General features: G+C 39.0%; 1 protein-coding gene across 1 annotated transcript; it reads right to left on the reverse strand.

Annotated features, from left to right (window-relative positions):
- Positions 1-1748: 1748 nt before the first annotated feature.
- On the reverse strand, positions 1749-27179 carry LOC113833499 (CXXC-type zinc finger protein 4-like). Its single transcript, XM_035451141.1, is given in 5 exon segments — positions 1749-5708; positions 23249-23855; positions 23857-23918; positions 23920-24545; positions 27104-27179. Coding segments are annotated over 4 exon segments (1083 nt in total). The 5' UTR covers positions 24289-24545; positions 27104-27179; the 3' UTR covers positions 1749-5663.

A 27179-nucleotide genomic window follows, 5' to 3' on the forward strand; every position in this document is an offset into this window, starting at 1 on the left:
GTCATTTTCACCACAACCATAGAAAGGAAGACCTGAGTGTAGATGGATTTTGGTTAATAGCTCACAATACATAGAAATTAAAAAATATTGACTTGATGAATAAAAAGTAAATAAAAATAAAATAACCTGAGTTATGAAGGACACAAACAGAACTCAAGCCAACATGGCAGAAGGAAAGATTGGAGGCCCAATTCTCATATAAACAAGTTTCCTTTATAACAGCTAAGTATACAGCACTCGAAAATAGGTCCTTACATTGTATACAGTGGTGGATTTGAATAATATTTTTCTTCACACACACAAAAAAAAACATAAAAAGGAATGGGAAAACAAGTTCTGCTTAAAGCTATAAGCAAACACACTTGGTACACTCATGCTGTATATGTAGAAACCATAAAAATTATCTGGCTCAATATTAGAAAAGTTAATAAGACTTTCTCCTCTCCAGATTATCCAAACTCTTGAAGAATCATCTCTTCAAGACATGTGAACTTCCAGGCATTCATATGCTTGCTGGGTTGAAGTAAAGAAAAGTAGTATTTGCCAAATTCCAGTTGAATATATTTAGCATACTTCTATTGCTTGCACCAAAATGTAAAAAAGCATAGTGACTTACCTGAGAAATTGTTGCCTATTGGGGAGTCTCTTGTAATTAGAATTACTGAAGTCCTTCTTCTTGCTTTATATATGTGTTGTGTTCCAAATATTTTCTATTTACAATGTTAGACCCTAACAGCACACACATCAATGTCCAATATACATAAAAACCATCTTCTCATGTGGTAGTCTGTGAACACAACACTAAAAGGTAAATTACCAATACCGAGTCAGGTAAAGATAATAGGATATTTATTAGGGAGTGCCTTACTTACTCAGAAACCTCGCCAGCCGGCAGGGAATGAGGTAAGTACAGCTAGCCAAGCCGATGATGAAGGGGAAGAAGGGGCTCCCTCGTATGTGTCCCTCACTCTTAAACCTCCCTCACATCACCCTGACCATGCCCTAGGGGGTGTGGCCAGGTACACGTGCAGTCAGCCCCGGGGAGGCATGGTTAGGTTATCCCCTACAGAAGTCTTTGAATAATATGAAGTTCTGTGTATTCCTATATCAAGGATTTCCAAGTTTTAATACTATGTCCTAGTTGGGATTTGTGTGTGTGCGGTTTCAAAAGCATCAAATAAAACTAGCCCTTTGTACTGAGAAGCAGTGAAATAGGGGTTCAGCACATAGGTAATGAATAGCAGTGTACTATGGCATTTCAGTACAAGAAAAACTATGCAAATACCAAATCAAAATGAAAGGGAATAGCCAGAGACACAATCCCATGTGACATATTTCTTCAAGTACAATGTCTTCAAGAATCATCATTAAAGATTTTCACTCAAGGCACAAGGAAGGCTTGAGGTGTTTCCTATAGGCATGCTTACAATGGGTGAGGAGGAGGGAAGTTGGCTCATTTGTTCAACTTAGTCTTTAAAATATATCCTGAGCATCATATTCTTCTTTCTTTATAGAAAGTATATAGAGAGATGATAAAAAGATGATGGTGATAGGTAGATAGATATGGATGAACAAAAAGAACAATAATGGCACATTTTGTGAAAGATTTGTACATAGCATCATGCCACTGAGATAAGGGCACATGTAGAAAATACAAACCTTTACCTCGTAAATAATATTAGAATTTCAGAGCTGTGTGTTCATTAATTAAATCCCACAAATAAAATTTTGTCATGGAAAAATGGAGATATTTTGAATACTAAAGTCCTTTATTTAACAACACAGAAATTTCACAAAAACAACTTTACTGGGCAAATTGAAGTGATTTTTAATTTTTTTACAGTTTTGTACATGCCCCATAAGTGATTTTTTTCTTTAATAAATACACTGTTTTCCAAAACTGCTTTTTTTTAAATAACTGCACAAGCTTACATACACCTTTACACAAATATCTATTAGAAAATGTAACCGATAACTGCACAGTTTGGAACAGGAGGACACTGGGAAAGGAGTACAGTTTGTGGCCCATGTCCTAAAATATCTATTTGGCAATTTGAAACGGAATCCCTCTGAACACAGTAGCTGTGTTTTATTCGATAGGAATACAGATCTCAGTGTGAAATGCCAAATTTAATAAAAACAAAATCTGAAACGTTTAGCTGCTACATGAGAACCAACTGTTTGATATTGCTGTGAATCTCACCATGATCAAAGACCCACTACAGCTTTCTGCTCAACATATTTGACCCTGAATCATGCGTTCATTTAACTGTGTCCCTCTTTTCATTCTTTGATTACTGATACTATCAGCTTCAAGGCTTTATATGCTTTAGCACTAATTGAACAGCGTCCATGCCAGGGGTGCTGACAAGGGATGGAATATGTCTTTCTTTTTGTGATTACTTAATATTAATCATAGGAAGCCCATCATCTCCCACTCCCTGTGGTTGCTCAGAAGGAAATTGAGGGTTGGGGATTTAAGCAACCAGGAGACATTTTACATATGTATATCTTAGGGGAAGATGATTCTATTTATGTCCCACGGATGGATTCAGTATTACTTTGTGAGCGTGCCTCTGTTGTATGAGGACAGATGGAGCCTACTAGAATGACACTCACCTTAGTCTGAAGGTCAGAGAAGACGATACTCTTCCAGAGTGCTGGGAGATAGCTCAGAGGAACGTTTCCTTAGTACACTATGTGCCAATGGCCCACATATTCTCCTGTGCTCTCCTCAAATGCTGCCAGGGCATGACATCCACTGGACACTGGACTCTTTTGTGTGTGGCTTTCTCTAGTAGCCTCAGCAATAGCTGATATGTAATTTTAAGTTGTACATACAATCTACAATCTGATGGCTAATTTCTGAGTTTCCTTGGTATGGAAAATGAAACAAACAGTGAGCAACTGTTAAAGGTTATGTTTCATTGGTATTTTGGAATAAAGAAAATGCATACCTCCAAGTCACTGCCCTAAGGCTACAAGTTGTCCATACAAAGATACTTGAGAAAGAAAACTAAAGGGAATCTAGAAGGATAATTTCCTTACCATCACCAGTGAGAACTCTATATGTACCCTACATTTTGTAAACTGAATTTAAGTGAAAACATAAAACGTGTGTGGCATAAAAGAAATTAGCGTAAATAATAAAATGTAAGAGAATTAAAGAAAAAGGCCACACTGTTCATTATAGTAACAAATTCCTTTCATTAAAAATAAATGAACTGCCATGTGAAACAACACATTTACAATACACAGATTCATTGTCTTGAAAAAAAAAAGCCAAAAAGAAAAAAGCAAAATACATTAAGACATGCAATACCACCTTGAGTTTTGACTGTCCATACATTGCTATGAGGTCCTTATTGTGTGCCTAATACAGTCTGAAAAAAGTTTGTTTCATTTATAATCATTTTTACAAAAGGAAGGGAAGCTTCCAACTCAAGTGTGAAAATAAGTTTCCATGTACACATAGTTAACAAATTGCCAAAAATAAGAATAAAGTAAAATAATAATTGCAAAGATGGGGGAGAGAAGAAGGAAATATGAAGAAAAAGGAGGAGGGGGAGAAAAAAGAAGAAGGAGGAATAGGAGAAGGAGAAAAAACAACGGGACAATGAAGAACTCATACAGCACTCATTGGTCCTACAGCAGAAGCAGAAATTAGAACTACCAACCCTCTAAGGAATACATATAGAGTAAAAAGCTATCTCAAAAGTAATATACAGCACATTTTAGCTTCTGATGATTTCATTCCTTTCTCTAAACACAGGCAAGTGTAATACATAATGCATTTTCCTCGCAAAGGCTGCTGGACCATGCTGCAGACTAAGCATTGGTATGCTAGCTAGGCACATCCGTCCCACTGGTATCCCACACTGGCATCGTACAAATCTCCTATGCTCTCATCAAGGTGCTCCAGTGATGGTGCACTTGACCTGCCTTTAGAAAAACAAATGTGTCTTTCCATTTCCCATTTCAAAGATTTTTAAAAAGTATCTGCCTGCCAGCCTTTGAGGTGCTTTACAGTTTAAAGCCCTCACTGACCTGCCACTCCCTTCGGGTGTTTTTTTTTTTTTTTTCTGACTCATCTTGCTCAGCCATTTGACAGGCATAAAGAGCAAAGATCTTAAGTGACATGGCAACTTTCTATATGTTTTTCCTAAACTACATTTTATTCCTGAAACTGATACATACATTGTAATTTTCTAAAAAATTAAAGTATTTGCCTTAATGGGATAGGAGTCCTTTAAGAAACATGACTGTCCTAGGAAAACCCAATCCTACAGGACAAGGTGCTGTGGTTCTACAAGGCATCCTGGGAATGGGCTGTCTTGTTTTTATGAACTTCTTCATACTGTGGTCTTTTGCTTCATGGAAAGAAAGTGTCCAGTGGTGAGAATGGAATGGTAGCAGTGGATGCCCCTTGGAGAAACTGGGGGAAGAAACTAGTCCAACTGAGAGATACGGAAAGGAAGATAAACAAAAAACCCCTCACTTTTAATGAATGTGTTTAAGTATTTTTAACTTGTAAATGTGCCCATCCTTGTCTTAAAGCAGGCTTCAATGAATTCAAGTATTGTTTTAAACCTATCCATTCAATGTCATACATGGAATTGAAACATTTGAATAGCCTTCTGTTTTTATTTTTCTTGCCTCTCCCCCAAAGCAAAAAATAAACAAAGAAGCAAAAAGCTTGGACAGCCTGTGTATGGCTAGGGAAAAAAAATGTCAGGCAGACTTTCTCTTTCTATAATCTGATAACTTCAGCTTAGAAAACACTTTTTTAATAAAAAAAATTATACAACTGATTCTGCATTTTCCAACTATTCTGTGTACTCCCCTTACAGTGCAACCCAAACAAGTCAACTACACTAAGTATTTGGGGGTAATACCCTCTGTACAGCTCGTTTGTAAGCAACGCAAGTGCATAACCACTACTCTAATATAGTGCTCAAAAGATTAATTGAAACCTTCACAGTAGCTTCCCCTCTTATATTGACACAATTGAAGGTAATTGCTGGATGCAGCATTATCTTTTAGTCTTGTAAAAACCGGCCATCAAGTCTCTACAGAAAGATTCATGAATTACCACCAGTGTTGTTGCTGCTTCTACAAACAACTGGCAAAAATATTTAAAGCTAAAATTTATTGCTCCAGATTTAACTTGCAGAACCGTATTGTTGTGTACAAACTGTTAATCTCCATAGATGCTCAGACATGATTGTCTCCTTGTGTCTAAACACACAAAATACAAGCTGCTATCTGTACAGTTTACAGTACTGAATCACATAGATTTGAAAATGAAGTATAGATATGTACTTTGCAAAGATACATGATTTTACAGTCGGGGGTTACCCAAACTTAGTATTTTTTTTTACAGCCACTTTCAAAATAGACAACAACTTCACTAGTATAGCTAAATTACATCAAAGGAAAGATCAGTGTATTGAAAGTAAATAGACTGGCCAATTCCCCAAGCTTCCCTGTTATTTTTTGTCTTTTTCTTTTCTTTTCTTCTTGTTTTTTGAAGAAATCCCTATACATAAAATGAAAATAATTTCTGGATATTTTCTTCAATGGTGGACTAAGTGGTTTCTTAAAACAAGACATTAGTTTGCCCTTCATTTCCAAATGCCTTGAAAATAAGATATACTACTGCTTTAAAAGAACCACCGGAATGCTTCAGCGCTGGGAACAGGTGTTCTCTATAAAAAAAAAAAAAAAGAGCAAGAAAACAGGTTAAGCTCTCTTTCCATGTCAGTATAAAATTAGATTTTTCTCCTTTACATTTTAGCAATAGTTTTAGTCAATGATACACAACACAATGACACATGCAGCAATATATATAATAACAGGAATGATATATATAACAGAGGAAGTGCTCAATCTTAAAATATGAAAATGACACCATTCAATTTAATCCTAATACTGATTATAATTACTGAAACACATCATATATTTAAAATACAGGAAGTACATCCTATGGTACATGTATCAATAAGAATAAAGGGAGGGCCCAGGTATTAACCAATAGGAAGAGCTATGGTAGCTGTATGTAAATTCTGCAGCTGCCTCATAGGAAACCCATATCGTTTGAAGTTGATCATATTGGTGTCTACACAGAAATGGCACATTCACATCATGGCATAGGAAATAGATCTTTCATGATTTTCAGATGTATATCTTAGCTATTGCAAAAGTTCATAACCAGCTATGCATGACATTTTCAATGTGATACATACATATAAGACTTTTATATAGCCAAAGTGACTATAACTGAATTATTCTGTCCATTACACTAACAAGTATGTCACCCTGCAGTATTCTGAAGTTTTATGCACAAAGTTGCAATATATAAATGCATACATACATAGATACATAGATACATACATATGCAATGTATACAAGATTAATGTCAGAGCTGAGTGAAGCATTTCTTTATGGTGGCAAACGAAATGAATGAATGTTGTCAGAGAGCCAGCCACCACTGTGTGTGTGTTTGTGTCTATATATATCTTAAGAGAACATTCATAGTACTTGAATTTCCTAACAGAATACAATGAAAAGTTATAATACAAAACGCTCTAATAATAGGTGTTGGCTTTGACTTACATTCTCATACATAAGTAATTTGGTTATCATTCTCTTTTCATAATAATGCTAATTGAAAATAAAAATCTGTACTAACCTGGTACGTTATCTGTCAGACATTACCCTACTCTCCTTTGAGAACACCATACCCATGTACTTGGGTGTATCTTACTTATTTCAAGCACCTTTCTTTGTCTTAGACTTAGAGCTTAAGTCTATGTTAAAATATTTCCACTGTTAAGAAAGTTTAAGTGAATAAGTTAACTGTTTTGGAAGGCAAATTTCATTTGTACTGTTGGCACTAACAATTGTTTTTAAAAACTGCCTTCAAGAATAACCAGAACTTCAACTATTAAGACAAATTAATTTACTATAAATTAACATAATTCAAATTTGCGTGCATATGCAAAAAAAAACACCCAAACCCTAAATTGTAACTTCTCAAAACTCCAAAAGGTCTACTCTACTCAGCAAAGTAGCACCTACTGTAGTGGGTCTTGACTCTTGTACTGGTGACTTAACTGGCTTTGTCCTTTCCAGCTCAGTGTAAATACTGGACTTCCCTCATTTGGTTGCTTGTGAAAAACCTCCTTAAAATTTAACCTCCTTTCTAATTTAATTTTGAATACGAAATGTAATAATCATAATTCTAGTTACATTTACTTAGTCATTACTGAAGGGACTATGCAAAGCTATAAGGAACACAGCATTCTCATTCTAGCATCCCTACTTTACATAGGCACTCACGTGGCATACACAAATACACACACACAAGCAGGAAATGAAAACTGAAAAGTTACAGCAGATGCCACCTTGCTTTTTGATGCCAACTAAGAATAAATTCCATATAAGTAACTTCATTTATAAAAATGTAGTCATTTTTAACAAGATACATTAGATCCAAGTGTATCCATGTAATTATATATCTACACTCAGATTCTCATATGAAAAATAAACATGTGCATATATACTCATATATATGCACAGTTATGTGTATATGTATGACAGAGATGCCAACTTACTCTCAGATGCCAACTGGAAACAAGTTTATAAATATATACTTATGCAGTCGTGTATCTTGATAAACAGATATGTTTATGAAGATAAACAGAAAAAGTACAGAGTGCGTTTTTTAAACGAGATGAGTCCCTATGCCTTAGATAGACTTTTGAATCTATTTTCTAACTTCCTCTGGCCCTTTCTGCTATTCAATTTTATTTGCACTATTTAGAGAAAACAAGCTTTTAAAATGCCTCATAGAGTCAAAGGCCACTTTTGTAAGGAAAAGACGGTCCTTTCGCAGGACTAGCACTAAGAATTCTTCAGACAGGAGGAAACACAAGAGAAGTGAAGCAGAGGTTCTATACTGATGTGCTCTGTCCTGCAATAGCACCCAGCGATGCTCCCCTGTGATCTCACTTGCACTGTGCTGAGATTAGAAGGCTTCTGCTAGCAGGGGGATGGAGAAAGTATGCAGAGAAGATGTGTTTAAAATGACTTTTCTTTGCATTAAGATCTTTGAGGTCATGGCACTTTAAAAAATTAGTTAAGAAATCATCAAAAAATGTATGAAAAATTAGGAAAACCACCAGTGCAATAATTGAAACAAATTATCAAATATTTACCAGAAACATACAATTTCCCTGCCAGTTTTTTTTTTTTTTAAGATTAAAAAAGGAGCAAAACTCTTTAATGTCCTAGAGGTTACACCAAACTGCCTTCTCTAACATTCTATCCAATTGTCATTTGGCTCACCAGAAATTTACTTGAGGGTAAGGCTGGGTTATTTGCAACCAAGCAGCTAGAAGCAACTCTGCTTCCATACCACTGCTGGGTTAAATCATAGGTTTCTGATTAGTCTGTGCAAATTTGGACAAAGTCTTCCTGACTTTGTAAGAAGACCACTGTAAATTGTTTGGAAGCTCCACACATCAACACAGGGGATTAGATGCCCTCACCAGCTACCTCCAAGTTAGATAAATTCAAAGTCCCAGCTGGGGAATAGCACTCTTGATAAGATTACTATGACTTTGTGGATCTCAGTGATGCTGGCAGGGAACAGTTATCCTGAGTGACAGGAAGAACAGATTCCCCTGGAAGGAAATGGGGTGGGAGGTAATGAACAGAATTGAGTTGATCACATTGTTTAAGGCAGCTTTCACTGCTTGTGCAGGTGTGAGCAGCCTGGCTCCCAGGAGGCCTGTGGAGAAATCTGCAGGTCCTCACCTCACCCCACCCCACTGTCCCTTCTCCTGGCATTGCTATAAGCATGCTGCAAAGAATTCTCTGACAGAGGCAGGATAGAAAATAACCTTCAAGCTTGAAAGAAGGGCCATGTGTTTATCCCCTAAGTAATGCTTCAAAGAAAGGAAATGCCCTTCAATGAAGGCATGACAGAATGAATGGAAGCCCAAATACATTTTACATTTACCTATAAAGCAACAATAAACATCAGCTCTTGTGAAATGCGTTTCAGTATACACTTTTGCTAACAGAGTAATGAAGAACAAACAACACAGCCCTCAAATAAATGCAGATGTCCTACGCTCTGCTTTGAGAATCCAAGAAGGTTTCTTTTTTGGCACCTGTCAAGTGACGGCTGGTACCTTAGGGTCTTCATGTCAAGCATTTACCTGCACATTCCTGTTAGAAGTATGTGCATAATAAGTAAAATTCTCCTTCTGAAAGCTGCAAGCAGGGCACCCGAAACTGTACAAATGAGGGTGTGGTCATTTAGGTATAGATACCACAGACACTAGTGAATGTTACCACAGACACTAGTGAATGTAGCAGTATTAATCACAGTATGTTTAAAAACTTTTGAAGAGATGGAATTAGAATTTTCAACTGAGAATGTTCAATAATTTTCCAATATTTGTTTACATTGCTTTCTAAAACAAAGATTCCCATGATTCACCTGGACCTTCAAATTTTGACTATGAAACAGGGTGGGTCTAACACAATGATTTTAAAAAGCTAGAATTTGAGAATAGCATCATTCATGCATTGATTAAAAAATAACTATCCATGTTCTTATTGAGGACTCAAGGGAGCATACATCATGAAATCATTTTCTGATTCCCATGTAGTAATGGAAAAATGTTTTCGACCCTAACTCAATGCAATTTCAGGCTGCACAGAGCCAGTGAAACCTCGTTTGAGACCTGTTGGGAAGTTGCTTTCTCATGAATGCCACTACCAGTTTCTTAGACTTGGGGGCATCTTAGGCCTTGAATTTTGAAAACTTTGCTATATTTAAACCTACATATAAGTACTACAACTTAAAGATTTTATTAAATCCTTGAAAACCTGCATTAAAAATTACATAGATGAGTAAGACAAAAGGCAACAGACCCCCACTGTTATCCTTTACCATTTGACTCTGTGTGTGTGTGTGTGTGTGTGTGTGTGTGTCTGTCTGTCTGTCTGTCTGTCTGTCTGTCTGCCTGCCTGCCTGCCTGCCTGCCTGCCTGTCTGTCTGTGTTTATAGCTTTTAATAAAACTTCTCAACTTTAGGATTTTCCTTTTTGGATAAACAAAAGCAAAAGGATTCTTGATAATGAAATTTTCCCTTTTTTCTGATTTGATCTATAAAACACCATCGCATATGTTGAATTTCTTCCTAGCAAATTTCAAAATCTGCTTGGAGACATGAGACATTGTATTACATGTACAATACCATGAATATGAACATATACCTTAATATATATGTTTATACATAAATAAAAATCTTTGAATAGTTATGGTGTAAAGTGATACCTAGCAAAGGTGAGTATATCCCCAGATTTTAACAAAAATGTCTTTTATGCTTTGCTTTTAACTGTTATTCTGTAAAAAGCATAGTCTAGTACTTAGTCACTAGAAAGTATAAGTAAAGCATAATCATTGTAGGAGAAAACTTTGATCACTCTGATAGCTTGGAATGTCCTGTTAATAAATAAAAATAACTTCATAGTAAAAATAGCCTATAAAATATATGAATAACGGCATGATTTCACTTTCTACCATCTTTCTCTCTTTTCTTTTTCTTTTTAACGAGGGTCTCACTATGTCCCCATCTATCCTAAAATTCAAGACCCTCCTTCCTCAGCCTGTGTAGTACTGAGACTTAGACTTCAGTCTCCCAGCTCACCTTTCTTCTTCAGGCCTGGCAACATGCTATAACATTAAATAATTGTTAGCATATCAGATTCATTTCTCTCACAGTTGATTCATTTAGCCCACACCTAATAAGGAAGCCTTATTTTGGTCAATGTTTAGATGTAAATAAAACAAGTATAATATTACCTCTAGCTGGTAACAGCTAAAGGAGAACAGGCACTAAATAAAGAACCAGTGATTACAGGGTGCATTCACCCTTCCAGGCTTCCAACTTGACATCTGACATAAACTGACACTGGGATTCCTTGGACTAGTGGTGAAGAGCTGGCAATGGCATTTTCTGCCTCCATTATGTTGGCACTTGCTCCATTACTCTTTCTACCTTGGGAGTGAGCCTCTTCCTCCACCTTCCTGTCTACCCCTCTAGACCCACCCTCACTACTACACCAAGGTGACATGATTTCAGAAGGCAAACCTAGCTACCTGTGAACAGAAGGATACATCTCTAAATCACACTGCAAGGAACTCAGTTCCTATGGTAGTAGAGTCAGTGAGGGAAACAAGGTTCAGAGACATATACTTGGGGAGAAATGGAGTGGGGGGAAGAAAATTGACTTGTGGGCACCACAGACCCAAAGGACAATGCACTTTGTCCCTACTATCTAATGCAACCAAGTTCTTCAGACATGAGTCTTCATAAATGCTCCATATAATTAAATTTGGCAAAAAACCCTTAAAACCACAACAAATGGGTAAACTTATTGTGACATAAACAAGTATTTTAGTGACTAAAATGTTCTTAGACAGAAAAAAATCACCAAGATATAGCAGCAACATGCTATAGAGAAACAGGTAATTTTTAAATGACCCACAGATGTTAAAAAGTATTTTTTAAAGTATTCTTCAAAAGTGATTGCATATAGTAACTTTAATCTTATGTGTAAACAGGGGTATAAAGGTAAAATTGAAATTAAAACCACAACATTTAGCTGGCCATGGTGGTGCACACCTATGACCTCAGTACTTTGGAAGTGTAGGCAGGATGAGCAGGAATGCATGCTGACCTCAGTTAGAGGATAACCTGGCCATATGAAATCATCTCACAAAAATAAATACATAGAAATTAGGCAGATGAAATCTATGCTACACTGTTCATAATTGAAATGTACAGAATGTTATTGATATATCCATAAGCTTGATTAGGGTATAGGTATATATAAATATATCTGGTATAGGATTTGAGTATGTTTCTGGGTACACACACACACACGTGCGCACGCACGCACACATACACACACACACACTCACTCACTAAAAGTTTAATAATCCAATCTCTCCCTGATACTACTCTGCTAATTCCTGTCTGAAGATTTCCTGTAGGTAAAATTAGCTATTTAAAAAATTGAAGAAGCGGTTTAAGAATTTTGAAATTTAGGGTAAATTTTGTTACAGCCAGGGATTGTTATCAGGCTCACCACTCTTTTACTGAAAACAAGAAGAGATATTTGTATAAACACAAGAAAATTGTGGATCACTTACAATACTGAAGCTATTAAAGCTGGATTTGAATAGCCTCTAAATTTCAATAAACTAAAACACAATAGTAACAATTACCATGCATAGCCCACCTAACTTATGGTATTTTCATTCTTATAGACCTGGAGAAACATTAAGTTTTTGGTATTGCATAAAGGTGTAAGTTGCGTAATGTTTTGATTGAAGTCACTGGCACATTGCTTAACATCTCCTCAACATAGCCCCAGCCCAGAATCCCCTGGGGGTATTACACACCTAAATTGCCCAAAGGAACCCAGAAAATATTAATTCTAAGTAGATCCACCAATTAGATGTCATCACCAAAACAATTCACTTGGCTAGAAGCCTGCCCCCAAGAATACCATGAGGCTTTTGAAGCCTGGCTCTCCCAATATCTCCTTCTCCTCTCCCTTTGCCTCTTCTCTCTTTCTGCTCTCAATTTAGAATCACTAGCACAAAGAATGTCCACAATTAGTCTAACTTCTTCATCTTTCCTCTTAACATTTTAAAATAAATAATATAAAACCAATAATTAATTAATCAAACTTGTTCAAGTTTTGTACCTGTGTCCTCAATCACTGGAAGGATATTTAAGTTCACTTTCATGAAGAGGATACACACATGAAGGATTCCATGACTTTGACATCAGAGTATCACCACATCCCAGAATAATCTAGTCTATGGGTTCAAATTCACCCTCAGGAAATATTCATGGGTTTTTCTACATCTTTGTGGAAACATAGTAACTCAAAGAAAATTAGTAAGCCCAATTTTAGTCATGGGATTTGTTTATAATATGTAGTAAGCAATTATCTTCACCATCTATCTAGAACCTTTTTCTCTATGTTCAATTCAGTATTTGTCCTGGAATTTTTCTCATAACCACTTTAAAATTATGTTAACATTTTTGGATACTTGGTTGTTTATAAATAAATGTCTTTAGTTCCCTAAACACTATTATTAATTAATTTTTTTCTTATTTTTTATTAGTTCAAATTAGGAACAAGCTTGCTTCACATTCAATCGTTTCTCCCTCTCACTCTCCCTCTTCCTCTCCTTCTCCCATCCCCCACCTGCCCCCCCCCATCCACCCTCCACTCCCCCGGCAGGGTAGGGCCCTCAATGGGGGCTCCCCAACGTACACCACATCATCCTGGGCAGGGCCTAGGCCCTCCCCCATGTGTCCAGGCCAAGAGTACATCCCTTCACATGGAATGGGCTCTCAAAGTCCCTTCTTACACCAGGGAAAAATATTAATCTACCAGGAACCCCCTAGAGTGCAGAGGCCTCCATGTTCAGGGGTCTGGATTAGTCCTGTGCTGGCCTCCCAGACAGCAGTCTCGGGTCCATGTGTTCCCCCTTTATCAGGCCAGCTGTTTCTGTGGGTTTCACCAGCCTGGTACCGACCCCTTTGATCTTCATTCCTCCTGCTCTGCAACTAGGTTCCAGGAGAGGAGGAAATGGGGGAGCAGAAATAGGAGAAGAATAGAGGAGAGCAGGATGAGAGATACCATATCAGAGGAAGCCATCATAGATCCGAGGAGAGATTTGGCACTAGGGAGATTTCCAGAGATCTACAAGGATGTCAGAACTAATAATCCAGGCAATGGTGGAGAGGATAACCTAAATGCCCTTCCCCTATAATGAGACTGATGACTACTTTTTATGCCATCCTAGAGCCCTCACCCAGTGGCTGATGGAAGCAGAGGCAGACACCCACAGATATACACTGAACTCTGGAATCATTCATTAATTTTGAGGATTTGTCTTCTCACCTTGGCTTTCCTATGTTTACAACTAAACAGCTAAGTTAAAGAGAAAATTGAAAGAGGAAAAGAAAAGAAAGGAGAGGGGAGAAGGGTGGGACTGGAGAGAATTCAGCAAAGGCAAGAAAAGCTGAGCTAAGCTAGTTTCCCTGGAACTAACTTTTCCATTGTGACAAATGACGAGAGAGAACACTGAATGGTTCTAGTGGGTGTAATCCCAAATCCATCTTCTCAAATTGTAAAACACTGACAGCATCTGTTCATTTCTGATTTAAGGAGACTTGGGGTGACCTAGAGCAACTCAATGTTTTCCCAGTCTGCAGCAATCCTGTAGCCTGTGTGTGCTCCTGGCTCTCCTGTGCTTCTCACTCCTCCACTGTCCATCCTTGTTTCTTCCAACATTCCCCTTTCTCTTATTCAGAACCTAACAGCACACCTTGAAACACAGCAGAAAATCTTAATATGACATCATGTACCACCCACAGTGACAGTGCAGTCACCATATACCCCTTTGTGTCCCTTATCCAGATACAGAAGACAAAACCAAGGTAAGCCATGCCCACCAGTGTGCTGTTGCTTCTAGAGTTATCTAAAATTTCACTGTTCCATTTTTAATTAGTTGATTTCTTAGATGGGAATTGAATATAAGAATGTGTAATGTTTGTTTAATGATGCAAAGATGTGTTGGGTTCTCATGTTGCATTTGTTTAACTCTTAAAGTATGATACATTGCCTGCCTAAAACACCTTGATTGGTCTAATAAAGAGTTGAAAGGCCAATCGCTAGGCAGGGAGAGAAACAGGCAAGGCTGCCTGGCAGAGAGAATAAATAGGGGAAGAATGGGAAGAGGAAGGACTGAGAAAATGGAAAGAGAAGAGGAGGACACCAAGGGCCAGCCACCCAACCACACAACCAGCCACGGCATAAGAAGGAAAGAAAAGTATATAGAATAGAAAAAGGTAAAAGCCCAGAGGCAAAAGATAGGATAATTTAAGTTAAGAAAAACTGGCTGGAAACAAGCCAAGGCTGGGCATTCATAAGTAAGAATAAGTCTCCATGTAGTTATGTGGGAGCTGGGTCATAGGCCCCAAAAGAAAAAAAAATAAGCTACTCCAGAGTTAGGGAGTCATAAAGGTACAAACAGAGTGCAGTTGTTGGGAATAAAGAAAAATGGTTCTTTAAGCCTGAACACAACAGTGCAGCTGTGTGGTGTGTGTGTGTGTGTGTGTGTGTGTGTGTGTGTGTGTGTGTGTGTGTGTGTGTGTACAGAACTCAGGCATCAGAGAGCAGTACATGCACAACACAGGCAGAGGACTACCTCGAGAATCAAAGCATGCCCTTTATAGAAACATCTGTGCTTTACTCCTTGTCTTGCTAACAAATGTTCAGATATAATTTCCTTCCACACTATAAACTTGTTTCATTGTTTTACTTATATTGCTAATGTTTTTCCATTTTTTATTAGAAAGTAGCCAACAAGTTCACATTAAACACAGCAGCCTAATGCAGTTGAAAGTACAACTGAACAACACTCATTGCCTGTGGTACATCCATGCTTTCTGTTCCTTTCTGCTTTATTCCACTTCTCATGTGCTACTAAGAAGCCAACACATTGGTCTCATGGACCTCTGATATACCAGGCCTACAGTAGTCTAATATCCTGTCACCTGTGCTGTGAAAAGTCAGCATCAAGCTCAACTCACCCCCCACATCACGCAAATCCATATTCATGTGAAGAGACTCCCATGAGAAAAACTCCCATGAGAAAAGTACCACGTTTCAAATGATCCCCAATTCTACACAAAGCAGCCTTGCAACTGATAGAAAACACATTTTGTTTTCTATGGATTAGAAGTGAGATGCAATGTATATAAGATTTCATAAAAGATTTTGCAACTGACTTCTCCCCCATCTGTGTCTCGCAGTTCTCCTTATTCTCGACTCCATCAAAATCATTAAGGCACCTCATTGAAACCTACAGAAACATTTCCACAGATCAGTCATTTCCCAGCACAATACCTTGACCACTGATCCACCATCACTAATTACCACCACTTCCAACAATTGCATTTCAGTGGTTTCCTTTCTTTACAAAAGTTATTTCATCCCCTTGTGCTTTATGAAGTTTTGGAGAAAAGAGGTCTTTTGCAGAATTTGCCAGATCTGCTGAAATCCGCAGAAATGCCCATCACTCTTCCTGCTCTACAGACATGCGCCGTGTTCTCTCCATTTGATCTCTACCCCTTGGACACTTCTATCAATCATCTGGTTATGGTCTGGTATGCTGAGCAAGGAAGAGCACTTTCAGCAGAGTTTTCTCCCTGTTTAACACTTTTCTCAACACGTTAGACTGCCCTCTAAAATGTAAGTTAAATGCAGATGAGGTTCAGACAGGATCCTACTAATCTTGGAAGTATTTTAGCTCTGCTCTGGGATTACGCTGCTTATTCATGGGCATAAGTCAAAATAGTATCAGCTGTGACACAGACCTCCCCATCTCAAATTCATCCCCTGCTAAACCTGAAGTCTAAGCTACAGTCTCAGTTCTCACTCTCAAATCAAATGTATCATTCAGACCTTGAGCCTTGTTCTTTCCTTTTGTCCTATTTTCCACTCTCTGCAGAATTTCAAACTGCTGGAAGAGTGAAGGAATAAACACTTCATCTTGACATAGCATTTAGCATCCTATTTTGATTTTCTTTTTTAATTTCTGAAAACATCCTTGGAGTTTGGAATTGGACTTCCTTTAGGACCTCTCACTTTTTCCTTGTAGAAACACTAGCTTTCCTATATCACTGCTTTAAAACAGTCACCATCTCACCATTTAAATAACTCTATTGGGGAGGGTGGAGACAACTAAAAAACAACCAAACAACAACAAAAACTTCACATAGTTTGGGTCACTTGATTTTTCGATCTCAAAACCATTTTTACCTGCCTCACATGTATACAAATGCATGCCTGTATCTTCTATCTATACTGATGTTTACTAATATATACATTTCAGTTTTTCAACACTAAATGTGTTCTTTAGCTGCTATTTATAGGGAGCATCTAACCCTTTCCTTGCATTGATTCTGTTGAACTAATTGACATTTTGAATAACTCCTCAGTGAAGCTGTGTAATATTAATGATTGTTCATTTAATAATATGTTGCTTGAGACTGGGAGCATTTTTTACAGCCTCTCTATGTGACAACATGACCCCAATATTATTTTTTTAACTAAAAAAAAAAATAAAATGAAAAGCAAGTAAACTAGTATTACATTTCCCTGAATATAATTTATATGATTTTACATAAAAATACAGTGATTATGACTTATTTTAAAAGTAACTGCTTTACCATTAATAAAAAAGAATGCATTTGAACAGTTGAGATAAATATTCAAAAAAGAATGTAGAAGGAATCCAGTGAGCTTGATTTTCTACCTATTTATGTAGTCTTAAGTTCCTAAAAGAAGCCAAGACACAGCCTGTAAGTTTCACAGAGGAAAAAATATCTCTTATATTGCTTCAGAGTAGAAGTTAACAAGCCTGCAGACCCTATCAAGCCTTGCAGAGATGAGTCCTCAACATTATTAAATGGCTGTCTCATCTGAAGCATGATACAACATAACTCAACAGAAAACAGAAATCATGATGCTGAATGGAGGGAGGGCTTTCAGTTGCTCTGCAGGATAACTCAGTTTCTAGACAGGTGTCTCTGCTTGTGATGGAACAAGATATGACTTGGATAAAATCATTCCTGCACCCCTCCACAGGTACCTTGGAACTCCAAGAATACCAGAGCAATGGCAAATAAGTAAAAGATAGGCATAAATACTGAAGTGTTACTGAAGAAACAAAATTATGCACACATATACCCACAGCACTAACAGGGTATACAAAATATATCCTTGAAAATGGGTTTTTATACAAACCACTTTCCAGACTGCTCTGTTCCTTCATCTAAATCATGTAATGTGCAATATCCTCAGCAATAACTGAAAAGGCACAACCAATCACTACTCTGCACAAAGTATTCTGAGATCATTTCTGCTTTCATAAATTAACCTATTAATCAGAGAAAATTATATTTAAACACATCTTAACTCCAACATATTACTTTATCTAGATATCTCTGTATGACTAAATCGTGACTATTTTAGTATTTTGTATAATGTAAGAAATTGAGACATACCCTGCTTTGAGTAATAGGACACCATCTTATTAAAGTTTTCCAATGCAAAATTAAAGTGATTTTTTTTTCTGGTAAAGGTGAGCTATATAGTCAGATTATCTGATTAATTATGATTGATTAATAGATTTTAAGGGGACTGGCAACTTTAAAAAACACATTTGGGCTTATTCCTGGGAAATATTAAAATAGTTAAGTGTTTAACTTCGTTCCCAAAATGAACATGCCAACACAATTTCAAGGCTCATAGCAACAACTCCTGTCTCCAGTTTGCAATGGTAAATAATGCTCCACTTTTCTCTATCCTTTCTGCAAGCTTTCGAATTATTCAGTCTTACAGATCACTTCACTGAAACATTCCACACAGGTCTGTAAGTTTGTGTGAAACTCCACCATTCCACCCAAAAGAAAAACAGACTGGCCCACAAAAGAGTAATTTAGTAATGAAGTCATTAAAACTTTTCAAGCCAAGTCGCCTTTACAACCTCCTCACTAAATGAACAACCCTTTCTTCATCAAATAGCTTTATGTGATCATGGGGAAGCCTAAAGTTCAATGTTATTCAAAATTTTTCTCATTGAGTTTCCAAATGTTTGCTTATGTTTTGCTTGACGATGTCTAAGTTTCAAAAAATATTCTCTATATAGTATAGTCTATAAATGGCTTTTTTCCCATTTTATCTCACTGCTTCTAATTATCACATAAAAGACTGCTTAGATTTTTCCATGCTGCTTACATGGATCAGGATATTGGTTTCAATTACAAAGCATTATCCTATTTTCAAAAGCAACTATATTTTTAACCGACAGATAAAGTTGTATGGATTTACTATGTACAATATGAGCTCTGTTGTACACAAAACATAAACACAACCTTGACTCCTACGGCCTTAATCTAGTGATGGGCTGAGAAGATCATTGGTTAGTTCAATGTCTTCATGATCAAGGTGTCTTGGGGCTTTGATCAAAACTTTTCTGTGCTCCTTTCCTTACCAATCCTAGATTCTGGATCTTCTCCATAGATTGTACCATTGTTACATTGTAATATAACAAAAAAATTGTCTTTTTATTTGGATTTTATTGAAAAAATGTTCCTTTTCCCTCCTATAGGCAATATACATTGCATCTTTGTCTTAAAAATATTTCCTACTAGCATGCTTTAGTTCCAAAACTGAAAATTCATTTTGAAATTATTATACGAAGTGAAAAATTGGAAAGTGTTTCAATTCAAAATAGGAGAGATTAGTATTTTATCTATGCATATTTATATTTTTTTAAATCACTAAACTTCAAAACTTTATGAAGTGTTCAGTCATTTGCTGTTTCTCCCTGCTGTACCTTTCTGAATGGGGGTGGAGCATCTACTTTGGATGTGGGCTACAAAAGAACTTGCTTAGCAGATGTGTACCATCATTCTGCACAGACTGCAACAGAATTTGTCCAGAACTTCACAACTCGCATTGGTTGAGGCTCTTAACACTTAAAACTTGCATCTAGTATGTCTCCTCCCCTTCTAAAAAGCACACTTCTAAATAAAGTTACCTAGTTTTACTTGATACCATCGCAATGTTCGCCATCCAATCCCTTACAATCTCAAGCTAGCTTCCTTTCCCCTGATTTCCAGTTTCTGCTTCTCTGTAAAGCAGCAGGAAGAAGCAGGAGTGGGGGCGGGGCAGCCTCCCAGAGGCACCTCTTCACTAATGTAATTCCATAAATCAACTAATGGGAGAGAAACCAGATCTGTGTGGTCTCTAATGCTGCCCCACTGAGATTAATCATGTCACCTGAACAATGTTCAGGGACTAAGAGGCCTGGCTTGCCCATGGGACAACTTTATCCCTTGAGTTACATTAGACTGGGATATTTGAAAAAGTTAAATCTTTGTATCAGAAAAATAACCGTTGTGTATACACAGTCTGAAGGATTACCTTTGCAAAATAAAGTATGAACTTAGTATCATAATAACCTCCTACATGGTCATATTTTTAAATGCATCTAGGAACTTAATATTAATTAAGGACATACATTTTTAAAATAAATTTTGTCCCACAGGAGTACAACACATTTGTATCAACTGCTCTTAACAATTAGTGGCTATTTGCTAATACAGTGGTTGATGAGTGAGCAGTGACATATGCAAAACGGCAGTACACAAACATAGAGCAATCACTAGTTCATGGGTATTACCATACTGAATGCCAAGGAGGAGTGGTTTTATAAACACTAGTTGCTCTCAAAATGGGACTAAGCAGGGCTAGGTCCTGTTTAAAGGAAGGGTAGGAAAGGGGGTTTAAGAAAATGTGGGCTCAAACCCAGCACATTCATGTGACCCTTTTTAATCTTGTTTTACATAGCTTGAAAGCAACCCCACTATGCCTTCAGTGTTTGAGATAAGAACAGGTCAAAGGGACGGAGGAGGGCACATGGGTTTGGAAGGCTAAGCAGGAATCTGAGCTGTGGTTAGTGTGCAGATGTTAACTTCTCAAGTGTCCCTAAGTTACAGCCATAAGTATTAGCTACTAAGTTTATGACTGAAATTCAAGTCCAGAACTTCAAACAAAAGTCCATCCACCATCAAAAACATCTCCTGAGATGATAATGGGTCAAATTAGAGACAGGAAACGATCTCAGCAGGGGATTTTCCAACATTGGCTCAGTCATTCAGGGTCTGTGACTCCCTCCATACAGAAGCTTTGGAAGATAGCTTAAGCTACAACTGTAGCTGAAGGTTGCATGTGGGTTTGAGGTAACGGCACTGTAATTACATTACATTATTCATGAGCTAGATAAACACTCAGACAACTTTGAAAACTTTTTCCTTTCATTCTTCGGAGTATTCCATTAATGATCATGTCCTGGATACACAGCCAATGCTCTGGTAGGAAGGAACCTTCAGTCAGGGAAACATCTACAGAGGGCAATAGGCATTCTCTCTACCCACGCCCCCACCTTCTGAGGGGCCACACAATTTTTGTACTTGCTAATTTTCAAAAACAAAATGATTCTATGTTTAGAATCACAGGGAAAAAATAAAGTTTGAGGGAAACCATCAAGAGAGAGAAGAAATCTATGAAACCTGTTTAGATGAACACAACAGAAACATTTCTGAAAGTCAATCAGAAATCATAGCAAACTCTTCCAGAGTACTTACTAACTAAATAAGCAAGAATTAGTCAGTGTTCCTGTCTGCTACATTCCCTATAATGGTGTATAGAGTGATGCAGGGACTGTAGCTAAAGCTGATGCCTAACTATACCAAACCTAGAACTCTACATATTACTACTTTTCAAAGAGAAAACAGAAACCATATAATCCTATTCACTGGCATTTGCAGGAAAACACAATGTAAGGTGAATTTTAATTTCCTATGATCTTCCAGACCTAGAGAAGTCATTGTAAATTAAGCCCCAAAAGAGAGTTCAAAAAGTTAGCTTTTGTCCTCTGAGAAAGTGTGGGGACCTGTTCTGTAGCTGCTGCTATCCTTGCTTGACCAGAGTTGTCCAAAGAAAGAACACTGAAGTAATGTGGTAAAATTAAAGCTCCCAAGAAGATATGGCTTCTTTATAAAGAGAAATACATGCACTATTGTGATAGAACTGCAGCCCATGATGCTTCTGGCTTTGGGAATCCCAGTCCCTTGTCCTTGGCTTGTACCCAACAAAGTGAAATGATCCATCTTCTTCACAGTCAAACCAGAAGCAAGATCTTTGAACTTTTTCCTTTATTTGTTGAAACTCCAATTCTCGATGACTGAAAGAAAACATCCCTAGACTATGTTCCTAATTTTTAAAAGGATGTATAAGTATTCCTCAGGACAGACTGTGACAGTCACTCAACCTGCACTCTAGGCCACAGACCTTCCCAAACACTAAACAGATTGCCCGGTCTCACATATGCACAAACCTTACTCACTCTGTTTCCTCGTAGACTATAATTGCCTGTCCATATTTCCTTCTTAATATGTCACCAAAACAATATGCCTATAACTCTGCATTTCTCCCTTTTGTATTTTGATTATGATATCAAATAAGATGTTCATCACGCACATCCATCTTAATTTGGAATACAATTAAAAGTCTAATTTTAGCATTACTTTAGTGACTATTGTCTGTTTTCAGGACCTATAGGAAAAGTAAGCTATCACTATATATGGTATGAAGCAAAACTTCTCTGTTTGGAATAATTTTGCAGCCATCAAATAGATACTTTGTCAGATAGAGAACCCCAGGGAAATGTGAGAAATAATACAACAGCAATAACAACAATAACAAAAAAAAAACACTGAGTTTTTCTGGAACTACAGAAAATATTTTAAAAATCAAGCCCCCATTAGCCTCAATAGTAAATAACTACCACTTTACTCAAAGTCCCATTTCAAAGATGGCTGTTGACTATCAGCAGTCTATAGGATTTTTGCTTCTCAAATATATATATATATATATATATATATATATATATATATATATCAGGAAGGCAAAAAGTAAAACAAACAAAAGCATTCTATCAGACCAAAGAGAAAATTACTGTAAGAGAGGACAAAAATCCCCCCTTGAGTCCAGGCATTTCAGCACACACACCTATATATGATATATATAATATGTATGATCATGGTATATATACATATGTATACGTATACTGTAGGTTGTGTGCATATATGTATGTATGTATGTATTATGTATGTATGTGGTGGACGTGTTCAATATTTTTGGGCAGAGCTATTTGTTTTGGATTTTCCTGAGAGCACAGTTCAAACCAGCAAGGGAAAAATATTAACCATACTCAAATGTAAAACTTCGGATTCTTAGATCAATCGCTTTTTTTTTTTCAGAGATAAGAAAGGAGGGGCACCCTTCTAGCAGAAGGGCTGTTCCAGGTGAAGTGGAGACTGGAGGGTGGTGTGTGTAAAGGCCATGCCCTCTGCAAACCACCTATGGCAACATGTTACAACCTGCAAGAAGCTTCAGAAAAGGGGGTGCTGTGTCTTGAAGCCAGACAAGAAACCCTGTGTGGGAGAGGAGAAGGGGGTGAGGAGGGAGGGGGCAAGACTGGGAAACAAGAAATCATCTCCTCTGACCTCTAGCGAAGTGCCAGGTTTTTTCTTTAGCTCTTCACATTTTCTAAATTTGCAGATCTGGTGTCCCGTTTTGCGGTTCCTGCAACTGCTGCAGACGCCACAGTTGATGAGCCTCTTGCAGGGCACACAGACCCCACACCTTTTCCTCTTCTTCTTGGCCGGGTTGGCTCCGCCAGCTCCCCCCGAGGAGGACGAGGAGGAGGAGGAATGATTCTGCGGGCAGTCTGCCAGATTGGCAATTTGAAACGCACTGTCTGTGACGGCTGCTGAGGCTGCTGCGGGGGAGTGAAGGGCTGTCATGACGATGACCCCTGGAGGTAATGAGATGCCCCCTAAAGCCGGGATAGCGGAAAAAGTCCCCACCCGCTCGGGGAGATTCATTATCTCTGCTTCAGCAGCGCCGCATTTGAGCTTGTTCATGCATTCCCCCGCCAAAGGTCTGCAGTGTTCGGGGGATAAGGTGGAGAGGAAATTAGTATTTGCCATTTGCAACGACGGCTCTGGCGGACAGCCAGCCTTCCCCAGCCGCTGGGAGTCGTTCCGGTGGTGCATGCTGGTCCTGCCGCCACCGCCGCCGCCACCACTGCCGCCACCGCCGCCGGCGGCGGAGGATCGCCGAGGAGGAGGCGGAGGCGGAGGCGGCGGCCGAAGAGGATTTCCTGCCGGCCCCCCGCCCCACCCCCGCCCCCGCCGCCCCCGCCGCCGCCCCGCCGCCGCCCCCCGCTGCCCCAGAGCATCGCGGTGGCGGCGGCGGTGGCCGCGTTGTCGCAGTTCCACGGGGACATGCCGATGCGCGCGGCGGCCGCGGCGGCGGCGGCGCTGCTGGGGAAGATGGGGGTGGTGATGCGCGCGATCTTGGCTGCCTGCGGGAAGGCGCCCCCGTTGGTCTTGTAGAAGGAGGTGGCAAAAGAGCGGTAGCGCTCCATCTCCGAGTTGTAATCCACAAGGCTATTCAAGGCCCCCTCGGGCAGGTGGCTTTCCTTGGGCAAGCCCGGGGCCTCCGGGCTCGGCCCGGGCTCCACGCAGACATTGGTGTTCATGGTGCAGGGGGGGAAGAAGGGGTGCAGGGTGGAAGTGGGGACCGCCTGGTCCGACACCTGGGTGGGAAAGGGGGTGAGGTGGGGGGGAGGGAAGCGGGTGATGGTGGGGTCGGGGTACCGGCTGGGCCGGGCAGGAAAGGGGAATCCGGGTGGGGAGAGCAAGGTGAGGGCTGCTTTAGTCCTCTCTGGGGCGCATGTCCACAGACGGTGAATTCCCAGGCAGCGTCTTCCTTTGCATTATCCTCCAACTGTTACAACTAAAATAAAGAAAGTCATTCCAACGAGCTGCACGAGGAGAAAAATTAAAAATAAATAAACAGCCACCCTCGCTAGCCCCACCGCAGACACCACAGAAAGCTCCCACGTTCTCCAGTCGGGTCGTTTGCATAACAATCATCAAGACGTGACCCCCCCACCCCTAACATTCCCAACCCCTGCTCCCTCCCTCCCTGCAGCACAGCACACGGCTCCTCCCCCCCTATTCTTGTAACCCTCCTGAGAAAAAATGTATTAATAGCTAGAGTACCCAGGGAAAGAGGAAAGACGGGGGTGACAAATGCCGAGGGAAAAGGGCAATTGGAGTGCTAAAGACATGCAAATCAGGGGTGGGAGGGCGATACTACCTATAAGCAGAGGGCATTTAAACATTATGAAATGTGTGAACAAGTGCTGCCTGGGCATGCAAATGCTGCTGTAAAGTAGAAAACAGCAATGGCCCTATGAGGAAAACGAACAGGAAATTAGCAAATGAAGTAGTGAGAAAGTCTACAATACATCCGAGCATCAACTGTAAGCAAACACAATACAACTGAGAGCTACAAGACTGCCCACATACAATCTGAACTAAAGAGGCAGGGGAAAAAAAGAACTACCAGCTGCCACAGTGTCCTTCTGTGTCTGCGGTCATTAGTTTGAATCCCAGCACAGCTGGCTCTGTTAGGGTCTTAATTCAATGGACCAAGGACAGGTCTCAATTGTACAAGCCATTTGGTGGTGGGGCTTGGCAGGGGCAGGAGGGTGATGCACTACTGGCTACTGGTTTAAAAGAAAGGATAAAGAGAAAGATGGGATATATATATATATATATATATATATATATATATATATATATATATATATATGAATGAGAGAGAGAGATCTCAAATACAAGCAATGTCACAGGCTCAGAACTGTCTGCTGCCCCTGTAAGAATAGCCCCAATCATTTCTAATGGAGATTGCTCTCTCTTCCCAAGAAAACAGGAAAGCAAGAGACCTTAAAAAAAATCTTTCACCAACACTGATTTTTGCAGAGTGAAAGGGAGAGAGATTCCCTTCAGGTGCTGTTTACCCAAAGAACCATTAAGATGATTTTTTTCTCTTTTGCTATATTTTAAGAAGAAAGTTTAATGTTAACTGGGTATTTGCATTTCTCTCTCTGCTTACAGGCCATCATTAAGCTTCAGGAAGATGTATTTTGGTTGCTTACTAAAGGGGGAAGAGGTACCCTGCAGCCCTTTAAAAATTAAAGCAAAGATGTAAAATGTATATTCACCTAAAAAAAAAGAAAAAGAAAACAAACCACCAGTTTCTTTGTTTCCCTGGTTTTTTTTTTGTTGTTGTTGTTGTTGTTGTTGTTTTTTGCCTGAGTACCTTTCTCTGGCATCTTCTGAAGCCTATAGATTGGTCTAGAAGGTGGAGTTCAGGGAATTTAACTGAAGGCCTAGTAGTGTCTGTCTCAAATTTTCGGTTTCAAATGCGTATCAATTATAGTAATTATGCTTATAATTAGATTAATGAACCATTTATGTCCAAACTCCAAGTGTGAAAACTTCAAGACCTACTGAGGAGGCACCCTAAAAAAAATGGGTTCATGTAAACAAATCCCTATTAGGCAAAGTAAATCAAGATAAGGAACCTCCCCCAAGGCTGGATTAGAAGCCAGCAGGCATCCTTCAATCACAGCAAGTCCTTAATCACTCAGGAACCACCTCTGTAGTTTCACATTAAGGAAAACTGCTTTCTTCAGAGGTCTGATGACAATACAAAGGTGCCCCCAAATCGTCCTGCTACATATTCTTGGTACTTGCAAGGGTTTGGGGGGGAACAGCAAGAATATGCCCCACAGCTTCAGTTTCTGTGAGTCACATTGAAGATGCAAGACCATAATAACTGCTACTCACTAAAAACTAGTTATGCCAACCATGCAATAGGCATCATCACCCTGAGTAGAGGGAAAATTTTAACATTTCAGTCTCTTGACCTTGTTCCAAAGAAAGAAAGAATTTAATACCCCCTCTCAGAGTCTTCGTGTGGTGTTTCCAAACAAGCTGTCCTTGCTTCTTATTGCCCCCACCTCTCCCCTTCCCACCTCTAGGTTCAATGCCACCAGAAACTGTAGAAAATGATTGTGCCCAGTATCCAGGCCATTATTGCTTAATCAATGCATCCCTGGAGCATGAAAAAGGTATCTAAGCCACAGCTATTGTTTGGCTTTTATTTAGCAACAAAATAAAACACACACCAGTAACTATAGTTCTAATACTAAAGCTAAATTAAACATCCATACTTCATGATCTTGCTTTGCCTCTGAACAATGTGACTGTACATGCCTAATACTGTATGTCTGGTCTACCAGAGCCACGGAGATCAAAGGTCATATTTAACATTCAGGAGGAGGGGCGGGTGCAAATTAATTAATTAATTAATACAGCCACCGGTTTTTATTGCCGAAGTCCAGCATTAATCTACTTTTACAATCCCACCGGACAGCAAACATTTAAGAGAGAAAGAGAGAGGGGGAAAAAGCCAGAGGAAGAGAAAGAACAATCACTTACCAGTCTCTTTTTATTTGGGGAGCCTTAGAATTTGCAGACGCTGCCAGTCTGCCTTTAATTAGTTGCACTTCACCCC

Source organism: Cricetulus griseus (assembly GCF_003668045.3).
Source record: "Cricetulus griseus strain 17A/GY chromosome 1 unlocalized genomic scaffold, alternate assembly CriGri-PICRH-1.0 chr1_0, whole genome shotgun sequence".
Taxonomy (NCBI): Eukaryota; Metazoa; Chordata; class Mammalia; order Rodentia; family Cricetidae; genus Cricetulus; species Cricetulus griseus.